The 12,938-nt window shown below is 33.4% G+C and overlaps 1 protein-coding gene across 1 annotated transcript in view; it reads right to left on the bottom strand.

The window, feature by feature from the left end:
* LOC129216348 (cGMP-inhibited 3',5'-cyclic phosphodiesterase 3A-like) overlaps nt 1-12,938 on the bottom strand; it is a 602,719-nt gene that overhangs the window by 108,137 nt on the left and 481,644 nt on the right. The window contains exons 4-5 of the mRNA XM_054850562.1: nt 4,606-4,795; nt 995-1,354 (exon numbers count right to left, since the gene is read on the bottom strand). Of these exons, the coding sequence (XP_054706537.1) occupies nt 995-1,354; nt 4,606-4,795 (550 nt within the window). The remainder of the gene's footprint in view (nt 1-994; nt 1,355-4,605; nt 4,796-12,938) is intronic.

Genomic DNA, 12,938 nt, shown 5'->3' with positions numbered 1-12,938 from the left:
TTATTGTTTATTTAATTGTTTTATATTCTCTGAATCAGTAAGTTCCAATCTGTGGGTTGTGCCTCCGTCGGAAGGCATATAATTGTTGTTCCGGGAATTGTCGCACGCAGCTCTTAAACTGAGTGGCTACCTTACGATAATTATATGTACATAACGCAGCTGTTAATTTTTGGATTTAAAAAAACATCGATTCATTGTCAGAATTAAGAATATATACAAAACGTTGTCTCTATTGCATCTGGGTTTGAGACTGTACAGATTTACAGCCTCTCGATCTCTACAAGAACCGAGTTGTTTTTTTCAATGACGATTGGAAAAAACTTGAGCAATAAAAAAATAATAAAATAATAATAGATAATGAAAAAAAAAATTAATAAATAAATAAAGTCATCGTACGCATCAATAATGGGAAAAAAGTCACTCATGGACTAACGTTGTTGTTTTCAATGTAGTAATACTATCAATTCTAATATACACAGGCGACCAAAAATTGTAAAATATTTAGATCCAGGAGAAAACTTTAGGTGGCAAACAAATTATTTTACAGATTTTATAGAGGAATCCAATGTAACATGATTTCCGAAAGATTCTTGTTCATAAAGAACCTAGTCGTCAAGTTATTCTTTTAAGTCGCCTGCACAATCTGGACCCCGGGTTTTTTAGATCCTTCTCACATAGTAAAAAAATATGTTTGGTGGATAAATTCACTTTATCTACCAGTTTGTTGACACTTTCAGCTTCAATGAGATGACACATGCCTCCAGCTCAGTTATTCTTTATTCCAGACTGATGAGTCCATATAACAAGGACGAAACTACAGTCTCTGGATGGAATGACCGGGCTCTCAGAATATTGCGAATATCTCAGTAGTTTTAATTCTAAGTTTAGGATCTTAACCTGAAAAATCACGATTTAATGATAAAAGTTTATTTTGGCAAATTAGCAAGAAAAAACTGCCACGACAATAACGAAAGAAGCACATGAAGTAACTTACTTCGTCTTCATCCGGACCAGTTGGTGTAGTGTCCTCAAAATTCGGACTCCTTCCAGCTCCAGTTTCTATTGTGACTCCTCGTCTAGTCCTGCCTCCACAAAGCGTACATCTGTTGATATCCTGAGCAACAGATGGAACAGTTTGTATTGCCAGAGACCTGGGCAACCGGTCGTCAGACAGCGTGACATCGTTGTTGTCACTGCTCCCAGGCGACTCGTTGCTGGACTCGTAATCAGAACTTATATTCACTCGTCGGATGCAGGGTAACGGTGGCAGGGGTTGTGATCCTTCCTCGTCGTCTTCTGTCGTTTCAACGTCGGCCTCCCCTCCTCCCTGAAGTTCCATCCTCATTTGAAACAGCTACGAAAAATACAACGTCATGAATCTGTTAGCGTCACATAAATTATATATGTATACGAAGTAACATACCACAATGAAACGGAAATATGTCAATGAGTGAAGACCCTGTTTCTGCTAGCATAAATTCTTTAAAGATATAAAGTGTTACAAATTATTTAACACTGTACTATCGGCATGAATGAGCTAATGGTAGCATTTACAGGACGTTAAATATTTTACCTCCTTGTACAAAGCACAGGATTTACTGTCGCCGTAAAAAAAAAAAAAAAAAAAAAAAAAAAAAAAAACATACAAACTTTCTCTCCAAACTTCACTTATCCCCGAATGAATGTTCAGCAGTTTTTTTTTTTCTTTTTTCTTTTTTTTTTTTTTTTTGCCTCGTTCATACCAGCATATGTACGTGTGGAGTATGGGCGAACGAAGTATCCTTTTTGACCACCCGTGTGTTAATTAGCACGAGTTTTCTCGTCACGTCCGTATATGCGCCTGTAGGTACATATGTGACGAGCATAACTCGAAAAACGGTGTACCGAAGAATGTTCAAATTTCGTATGCAAGATTTATATGGAGTCTAATTGTATAAACTACGGTTTTGGTTGCATTTTGATGTTTCAAAAGGGGTCGTACTTTTGTGACAAACAAATGCTGTATTCAATGTAAATTAAAGTAAAGTCCGACATTGAAATGACGATTTATCATCATGACTTTGGTCACCAAGCTCTTTTCGCCAACTGGGAGAGTAAGCACCATGTTGGTGACAACTATGAGGAGCTGAAACCAGTATGAGTTTGGTAACAGTTATCGAGATTCCAGCAAAACCGTGTTAAAATTGTCGATATTTGCCAATATGTTTCTCTGAAACAATCTATTCTGCATCGGTTCGTTTGAAAAATAAAGGTATTAGTATTTAAAAAGATATTGTTCTGTTCCCTCTGAATTATTATAATACTGTACTTCTGCTTTTTTAAAAAACTTTCATCTAGTTTTTGTTGTTATTTCAAATTTCAGACGTAATGTCATTATAACATTAGTCCAAATAATATCATATGGAAAGATACATTTAATAATTATAATTTCTAATGTACATATATGAGTACATGCCCCCATTGTTTTGAGATAATAAATAAAAATTATTTAATAGGACCAAAAGAAAATCGTGTGCTACATAAAGATTTTTTTTCTTTTAGTTCTTCCAATAAATGCAGTTATGCAATCCACAAGAGTACAAATACAAGAATACTTCTCCCCTGAATTTCTTGGCGCATCTTATTGCCAGACAATTGAAGCTTTCTCCATAGCTGCAACCGTTCAGAAACTATAGCATGTTCTTGTAATGTGAGCGTTGACATCTTTAAGGAGGCAACTCTCATATATTTCGAGACAACAACTCCTCTTTCTGTATTTAAAATTTCAGAAAAGAAGAGCAGTGATAGAAAATGTGAACACATTTTATTTATTCCTTTTATATTGCGAGCAAAACTAAATGCATGTATGTAATTTCATTTTTTAAATAAATAACACACACAAGCACAAAATCATATCAGTTGAAAACGTAAAGCAAACATTTTAGCTACGAATTGTATTTTAAAGAAACAACGGAAAGGGTTTGCTTTCCCAAAATACCCTTGTTATTACGTGCCACAAAATGTATAATTAAAAAACAATTATTTCCATAAATCCACCGTAAACAAAAAATACTCTCTTTTTCCGATTAGCAAAGAGTCTATATGCGCCAATTTTAGGTATTTTTGTCACCAAACCTACTGTTCATCCCTCGATAATTTGAAGATGAGCCTTCTGCAATGAACTCACTTAACAACATTTTCACCTTCACTTCCATTTTTCTCTTTCTGAATAAAAATAAACTTAATCACATTGCATATTTTACTTGATGTAGCGCCATACTCTATTACACACTTCTAAAACCTACTTTTTATTCTCAATCATGTACATTAACTGTACCTCAAGTCGAATAAATACTAAAAAACATGTACTTAACGTTAACAACACCTCCTTGGTACCAATCCTCAATACCAATTTTCAACGTATGTGCAATTTTCAACGTATGTAGAACAGTGCAATCTTATCCCTGTAGCACTGTAAAAAAAAATTTTGAACAATTACAACCTCCACAACTGCAGCTTAGACAACTGTTTCTGGTCACAACGCAAATCATCACCTCTTGTACTACTAGTTTCGACATTTATCGTAGATGTTAAATGCATGTACAAAAAAATAAATAAATAAATTAATTAATTAAAAAAAATAATAATTTGAACTTTGACATGTTGAATTCAAACTATGTTTTTCGCAATCACGAGTGTGTGTGGATGTGTGTGTATGTAGGCGTGTGTGTTTGTGTGTGGGTAGTTGTGTGTATGTGTTTGTGTGTCTGTATGTATGCGTGTGTGTATGTGTTTGTGTGTGTAGGTGTATGTGTATGTAGGTGTATGTGTAAGCGTATGTGTGTAGGTGTATGTGTAAACGTATGTGTGTGTAGGTGTATATGCATGTGTGTATGTGTTTGTGTGTGTAGATGTATGTGTAAGTGTAGGCAAGTAAGTGACGCAACCTGGAGACCGTTTTCGCTAGAGGAGCAGCATCGTGAGGCGGCCGGCCGACGATGCGTACTGCAAAGGGAGGCGGGGAAATAAAATCATAGGAACATCAAAACCATCAAGTGAGGACAATAAGCATTCGTGATTGCTCAAAACTGAAACATAAGTGCTCAATATTAATCAGGAAGTACCGTCATATTGGATGACTGTACCCTATATCGTCGCATTAGAGCAGCAGTAGGACATCTTAGTGTTATTTCTAGGATTCGATGTCTTACTGTTGATCTGAGGCGACGTTATGTAAAGTTAGGGTGCAGTGAGAAAGTTCTAACCATGAAAAGGATGTCGCAAATCGTATAAGTTTGGGAACCCCTGGGATAATGGGTTTAGATTAGAAATTATTTTTGCAAAAGTGTCTGGATGTTTTAATATTTTATAGTTGCATGTCTTGGCATCACATCCTTTTCCATACTCAGTTGTTTAAAGCCAATTAAAGGTTATTAAATTAGAAAAAAAAAATGCTCAAATAAGGGTTCAAATCAAGCTCAAGGGTACTTAACTCAAGACAAGTCGTAAACTGCGCAAAAAGTTTTATTCAATGTATCGCTACCTTAAATTATTAGTTTTAGTGTGTATTCTGTCGACGTTTTTGTCTTTAGTTTATGTGAAAACGAACCAACTCATCTTGCTTACCTGAAGTTCATCTTCTCTATGCGCATGCGCTTCGTGCAGGGCTTCTATTTCTGCTGATGTCAAGGGATGTAGACTGCATACAGTCTTTCTGTCACGAGAGTTGCGCCTGCTCAACGAGTTCGATGGGATCGAAGTTGTTGAGTAGGATCGACCTTTCGAACAGGTAGGCATCGAAACAAGTTGGGATCGACTGAAAGTGAAACAAAGTTCATTTCAGTAAATCATAGGAGTTCATAAGTACTGAAACTAAAATCGTGTACCCAATGTAAATCAACATAGGAAAAAAAATGTGAATCGAACTTGCCAAATAAAAAAAAAATCGATTTTAATCGGACTTGAACAAATTAATGCATTTATTAGTGTTTAATTTTTCCTGCAGTAGTGAATTTCATATGACTTTTCCTTTGCTTTGATGCTTAGTGACGTAAATGATATCTATGAGAAATTTCAAAAATATTAGATTATTTATTGTTTGCACATATTGATCACTTCATCTTAAACTAACGAAATGAGTGATTTTTACGAACGTGGCTAGTGAAAAGTTTGTTGTAGATTGACTCCTCTTAATTTAACAATTGAGGCGTTAAGTATCAAAACCAGTTCAATCTACTTTTCAAATCTTTTCAGGTGAGACAAAGAATATAACTCGTTTGAAGAAGTAGTTGCGGATACTGCAAATATACCAATCCTCAACTACAGGAATGGGAAAGAAGTTTCTCTACTAAGACGGGGGTAGACATCCGTGTTGAAGTAAAAAACCAGTAGTTCCATGCGGACTACGATGTTTTTGACCAACGTCTCCAGGGCTCAAATCCCAGCTTTTAAAGAATATGGTGACTACATTACTTGAGCTACGTGGCAATGCATAGTATTCCGAAGGCTTCACCTTAAAAGGTAGAAAGTACGGGGAGAAAACGTACGTTTAAGCTGTACAAGGAACACAGAGATTTGGGTACAGCAAATGTTAGAAACAAGATTAAAGCGAAACACCAGATTTAGAAGATCGATATTTTTCATTTTTCGGTAAAGTGTGAAAGACATAAGCACTACAAGAAGGTAAAAAAGTTCTTTGGTCACAAAGAGGAGATCTTAAAATTTATCCGTTATTGGAGTTAACATATTTTTTCCTTGAAAATGAGTGTGATGTCTTCTAAAAAAGAAGAAACTGGTCTTTCTGAAATAAACATTCTAAATCTATTGCTGGAAACCATATGATAGTTATATCGAAGACTTATTTACCCCATCAATTCTTTGTGATGAAGAGGTCGAGTTTATGCCTCAATCAAACAGAGAAATTACGCAGTTCTTAGTTTAAATCTTCTTTATCAAACACCAATACCAAAATGGACCATAGTGGTGAGGCTTCCACGCGGTGCAGTTGTGGTCAAACTAAAGCCTTACCTTCCATCCTCAATGGATGTTTGGTTAGATTTTTATCTCGTCAGCGGTTAGTGGGTGGTAAATTATGTGAGCAATGGTTACCATCAGACTAGGTCTAATACCTGAATCCACGGTGCATAAAATCGCAATTGGTGAGGACACAGAAGTGTATCTGTGCCCGTCTAGGTAAATCTGTTAAACCAAGAGCATATACGGTGGGTATGTCCCATTGACTTCCAACATACAATTAGGATCGAAAACAGCTTTTCATTATACAAAAGACAAACAAATGCTTTAATAAGAAAAGCTTAACAAATCGGTTAGAAAGAAGCAATTCTTGTTGATTGATGTTATGACTCACAGAAAAGTATTCACCAGGCGAAAAAAAGAAGGGTTGTATGATAGGCATCGATCTATCATAATCCCGATTATTTTTTTTAATCTTCTTTTAATAGTATTTTGTTTGTCACTTTTCCCTTTACCAACAAAAGTTATTTACATTTAAAAATCGTTCGTTTTACTTAATTTTACAAAACCTTTAAACCGTACTATTAAAAAACCCGTTTGAACTATGCTATTAAAAAACTGTTTGAACAAAACTTAAAACTTTTATTTATTTTTTAATCGTGATAAAACAAGCAAGTAAACAAAAAAAAAAAAAAAAAAAAAAAAAACTAAAAATATACTTGGGAGGAAAAAAAACGTGTTTTTTTTTTTTTTTTTGGTGATGCTGTAGATACTTAAGGATGCATTAAATGATGTCACAAGTATTTCATACATCAATTTTCCTTTTTTTTTAAAGTTTGTAAATATAAAAAGTATTTACTCGGAAGATAACCCGTTATGTGCCACAGAGCATTTGACAGAGTTAATTTTACTCCTTATTTGTCAAAATTGAATTTGTATGCAAATAGAAACTTATTATAGGTCTATTATATTCTATAGAAAAATCAAGAAATAAATATATTTCTATGAAAAAACATGTACAATCCGTGTGATATAAAGATTTGTTGATGCTGAGTTTCAAACTGTGCATTTAATATCACCAGCTCGTTCTTTAAATTGAAAACAACTTCTAAATATAGTAACGTAAATATAACGAGCATTTTTAAAGAGATAGTTCAAAACGAAAAATGTAAGGTAGATGGGTATCATTACACACAGAAAAGAAAGAAAAAATGTTTGAAGAAATGAAAAAAAAAAGTATTTCTTTTGGTTTAAATGCAGGGATAGATTTGCAGAACGAAATAAACATCAATGTAAAGAGAATTCCAACTCTTGAAACTTCTTATTGCTTTGCAGACATAAATTAAAACTGAATACGGGATGATTTTCAAAGGTAAAATTGACCAGAAAAAAAGAAGGGAAAAGGTAGATGTGAGGTGCGAATTGCAATAATAATCTATGTTTATGAGGTACAGTAAAAAAAAAAAAAGCAAAACTGCGTTAATTATAAAAGAGTACAGCTGACTGTGAAAGTAATTAACGTTTTTTTCGCTTATTCTCACCTATTTTCGCGCAGACGCTTACAAATATACAGCTAATTTTGAAGGTAAAACGTTAAAAAGATTCCCCGCATTGTTTTTTTTTCTTTATTATTTTTTTCTTTTGTAAACACAGCACGGTTTCAAGACTACTGGAAAGTTTTCATTTTCGTTTTAATCTCCCAAAACATATGCTCTTATGTGGCTCTCCTGGATTTTAGCATCGAAAAACCCTACGAGCAAGACGTTCCATCTGGAACAAAAGGAGCCTACTTTCCCGTAGTCTACTTACGTACCTATCGGTTTTCAATCATCCGATCAATATTCTCTCAATTAGCAGTGATTGCACATTATTCCGAACATATTCTATTTTTTTCTAAAAATTCAATTTCTAAAAATAAAATATGTGATGTCAAGGAAACAAAACCTGTTGGATGATATAGAATTTAAAAAAAAATCTCAAATTGCTTGCAATATGTTTCAGAAATTGTTAATCAGCATTCTGCTACAAAGATTTAAAAAATTATCAATTTCATTTACCATTTAAACTTATACATAAGACAGAGAACAGTATTGCGAAAAACTTTTCCCGGCATAAAAATTTAAAACCTAAATAGTTACAACGTAAATGAAATATCAAGTTTAGTGAGAGCAATTTTTAAAATTCTGAAGCAGCTAACACTTTAGATTTTCCATTAAAAAGATCAAACATATTGCAAAACAAAATTAAATTGAATTAAAAACAAAAAATACATCTAATAAATAATGTTTATCAATAAAAAACATCTTTTTAAGCTCTCTCTTTTGTGTAAAAAATAAAACCCTCTGAATTTCATTCTCTCCCAGTGTCAATTACAAATAAAAATTTAAAATCTAAAAAGAAACAACATATATTTTTAATGAGTCAAATAAAATATAAATGAATTATTTATACTAAAAAATCATGCAACTCTTTCTTTGGGTAAAAAAATAACGCTCTCCGAATTTCCCTTTTTTTCCGTCGTCAAAAACAAAAATTCTAAACAAAAACTTAAGAATGAAAGGATATATTATTTCTATTTCAATTAATAACTATTTTTTTTATTTCTGTGATATGAAGCACCACATCTTTCTATAAGCAAAAACTAAAAATCTATTCAAAATTTCAGCAATTTTCAATTTTTTAGCGTTAAAAACATTTTTCAGTTTTTTTTAATCTAAAGAAATTTTAATTTAACCTGTAGAGGCTAGTTTTAATCATTTTTGAATCGTTCGACAATATTTTGGAATTAATCAAATTAAGAAATCATATTACAAAGCTATTTTACATTATCAAATCCTTCGAATCAAGTTTTTTTTTGAGATAATCTGTTTCTTAATTCCTGTTCTATTTATGTAGTAAATTTCCTGGTATACTTTTTTTTGAGCGATCGCGATTGCTTATTGTTCTCACTTGACTGTTTTGATGTCCTTTGATTTTCCCACCGCCACCCTCCGCACCATCACCGTCGACCGGGTCCTCACGATGCTGCTCCTATAGCGAAAGCCGTCTCCAGGTTGCATCCACGTCCTACACACACGCGCATACATACACAACTACACACACGCACGCACTCGCACAAACAAACACACATAAACACATACACACACATACACACACATACACCTACACACACATACACACAACTACTCACACATTCATGCCTGCACACACATGCACATACCCCCCCCCCCCACACACACACACTTATGCCAGCACACAGACACAAACACACATGCCTACACACACATACACATACCCCCTGCACGCACACAAACGCACACATACACCTACACACGTACACACAACTACCCACACATTCATGCCTGCACACAGACACAAACACGTATGTCTACACACACATACACATACCCCCCCACACACACATTCATATACACAACTACACACACTTGGGCCAGCACACAGACACACACATACACATACCCCCCCCCCCCACACACACATTCATATACACAACTACCCACACTTGGGCCAGCACACAGACACAAACACACATGCCTACACACACATACACATACCCCTACACACAAACACACATGCCCCCACACACACTCGTAATTGAGAAAAACATAATTTGAATTCAAGATGTCAAAATTCAAATTATTATTTTTTTAAAGAATTTTAACTGAACGAGAAAGTTTTAAAATCGAAACATGAAGTATAGGAATGAGATGTGCTAGCCGAGATACTTGTAAAAAATAATAAAATAAAAGGTTATTCCGTTGAAACCTATGGGGGGGGGGGGGGGGTTCCCAGTCTCAAATACCTACTTTTCATAATTAGGTAATTATTTTTATTTCTTTTTTGTTTTCTGAATAGCGATATTTTAAGGATGCATTAAGCCTTCATTCATGTCCTTATAATTCTTTTTTTTAAAAACTTTACAGGAGAGTAGGCTAAAAGTGTGTCTTACTTTCTGATTAATCAAGGTACTAATGTATCACCATGTGTAAACTTTTTTTCACATCTTCAGCGAGAATTTCAAAGCGAAATAAAATGTTGTTGAAAATCACAACTGGGTGGGGGGGGGTTTACCTTCAAGATGCTCCTTTGTTTATTCAAACATACATGATCTCTGTTTGTTATTAAAACAAACGTATTTGATTTGAGTTAACTGAAATACAACTTAAAAAGAGATAGTAGAAGTTACAAAAAATATTCCGGTAGTTGGGGCTCCTACCCGGCTCGTTTCGCTCACCAATGTATTTGTTTTTAAGTCAATCTAGAAAGATAAGATGTAGCATTTCACAGGTTAAAAAAAGTTTCCCAAGGTTCGCCAATACTTATTCCATGATTTAACGACATATTTTCTACGGCAACTAGTTATAATAGCACGAACTGATGAAAACATTAAATGCATAAATTTACATACAATCGTAATAAAGGCTGGAACAAGCACACAAATTTTTTCCCCGAAGATACTGACTTAATATTTTATAGAAAAAGCAGTCGTCATCCTCATAACAGATCCGGAGAAAATATTTGTTTGACACTTTCCAAACATTTCTAATGTATGACACCCTCCCTCAGTTACTTAAGATTTTAATTTGTTTTTAACGCAAAAATAAAATGACAAAGATTAGAAAAGATACTGTGAACTCTGTTAACTGTATGACACCCTCCCTTAGTTACTTAAGATTTTAATTTGTTTTTAACGCAAAAATACAAAAATAAAATGACAAGGATTAGAATAGATACTGTGAACTCTGCTAAAAACAAGTTCCTAAATGCGTACATTAGATAAATAACACGCATCTTCAAAAAATAAAGAAAGTAAAAAAGGGAAACCACACTAAATATAATATCAATCTAAAAGCTGTTCAATCATAAAAACAGCTAAATCTCAAGAAAGGAAGATAAAGCTAATGCAAAGTAAACACTTTTCCACTCCTTTAGGCTCGTTGTTTCACTGAAGCAAAAAGCTAAAAGTTACTCCGCCCAGTAAATAAAATAGATTTTCTTTTATCACAACGAAGAATGATATTTAGAAATGATTATATAATTATTTATCTTTAGAAACGAAATATCTATTTTTCTTATTCAAAAATAATTCATAATAAAAATAATTTCATAGTTAAAAAATGTGGAAATATTAGTATTTTCCATTTTACAACGGGGCTATCAAGCATTTTAAGTTTGGCGTTTATGTTGCAGTTTTTGGGTTTAAAACTGTTCAATTGTAATTGAATGTAAAATTAAATCAACATAATGACTGATTTTAATAGCCTTAGAACGTTTTTAACTAAGGCAAAATAACCAGTTATGAATATTGCTGAGATTCTTAGGTACTTTTATTAAAAAATAGCAATGCAGCAGTATTTTTCTTCCAAAAATGTTAAATTATCTACGTTTCACAAGTTATGTTTCATTAATTATCTTAGAATAAAAAAGACTAAGACATTTTATATCAACTTGAAATCAACAAAAGACAGTTGAAACACGCATGTTAAAAAAAATGTGTTCATAGTTTGGTGTTAAAAAGTGTTTAGAGGTTTTCAAAACTGCATTTAACGTTTTACATTAGAAAGCTAGCCATCATTCCATATGACTTGACTAATTAACACTTAAAGTAAAAAATTGCACATTATTATAGTAACTTGATTCGAATTCAAGCATTCAGAACTCTGAAAGAGCTGATTCAATCCATTAAACTGAAAGAATCAAACACTTAGAATAAGGAATCAAGTTTAGTCGTTTAGCATATAAGAATAAATTAAAATTCTTAATTACAAAAAAAAGGACTGAGGGTGTTAAATTATTTACTTGATCACATAGAAAAAGTTAAGCATTAGACCTGAGTGAAAGAAAAGTATTTTAGCAGTTCAATATTTTTTTCAACTTTTTTTTTAACAAAAACATTTATATACTTTTTTTTCATGAAATTCCAGACTAATATGAACCATTGAAAGGTAAGCCATGACTGAAAGTTTTCCTTCAAAAACTAGTATAAGCCCAACATAAAAAAAACAAAATGTTTAACACTAGAATTACAAGAGGGGTCATTTTGAACACAAGCACACTTGTTTTGCTAATTGCTCCTTGGTATTTTCGTAAAAAGCTTAATCCTCCTATGACTTTTCCCACATCATTGTGCTGAGCAATAATATAAAAGGTTTCACAAAAAATGTATTTCTTTAACCCGAACTACAGGGTTACACCTAGAAGCGTGGGATGGTGTCATTTTAACCTCTTTAAGAAACGAACTGATGTGTGCATCACATGACTTCCTTTTACACCAATTAAATGTTAGTTCCCCATTATTGGAAAATTAAAGTAGTTTAATAGTTAACTCTCTGAATATCACCAGCAGTGGCCAAATTGAAACCAGATTTAAATTTAAAAAAAAAACGAACAAACAATCGCCAAATTTGTTGCCAAGTTGGCGACCAAAAGACTGGCAATATATTCGCCTAGTGTCTGCAAAATTATAACACCACTTGAGTTTGCATCGAAACTAACAATGATTTCCCCCCAAAAAGGTGCAAAAGACCCTTTTAGAAACACCCGAATGCAACCAAAAAAGGAGGTGCACAACTAGACCTCACTAGGAGTCTACGTACCAAATTTCAACTTTCTAGGACATACCGTTCTTGAGTTATGCGACATACATACGCACATACGTACATACAGACGTCACGAGAAAACTCGTTGTAAGGGGCCATGCATTAATTACGTAAGAATGATTTTGGCAATTTTTAACCCCCCCCCTCCCATGTGAGGATAAGTAAGAATTTCAACCCCCCCCTCTCTATATTATGCAAGATTCTATTTCGTTTTTCATAATAATAAAATAACGAATCTTACATCACTGGAATCGTTATCAAATTCACTAATGTTATTTTTTAAAAAAAATACATTTTTGTGTAAAGAAATATTTTCTAAAAGGAATCTAGAATGAATGTTTCTTCGGTAAATATTTTTGTATATGA

Source organism: Uloborus diversus, chromosome 2 (assembly GCF_026930045.1).
Source record: "Uloborus diversus isolate 005 chromosome 2, Udiv.v.3.1, whole genome shotgun sequence".
In the NCBI taxonomy this organism is placed as follows: domain Eukaryota; kingdom Metazoa; phylum Arthropoda; class Arachnida; order Araneae; family Uloboridae; genus Uloborus; species Uloborus diversus.
The sequence above is the reverse complement of the archived record's forward strand: the minus strand, read 5'-3'. Positions and strand labels throughout refer to the sequence as shown.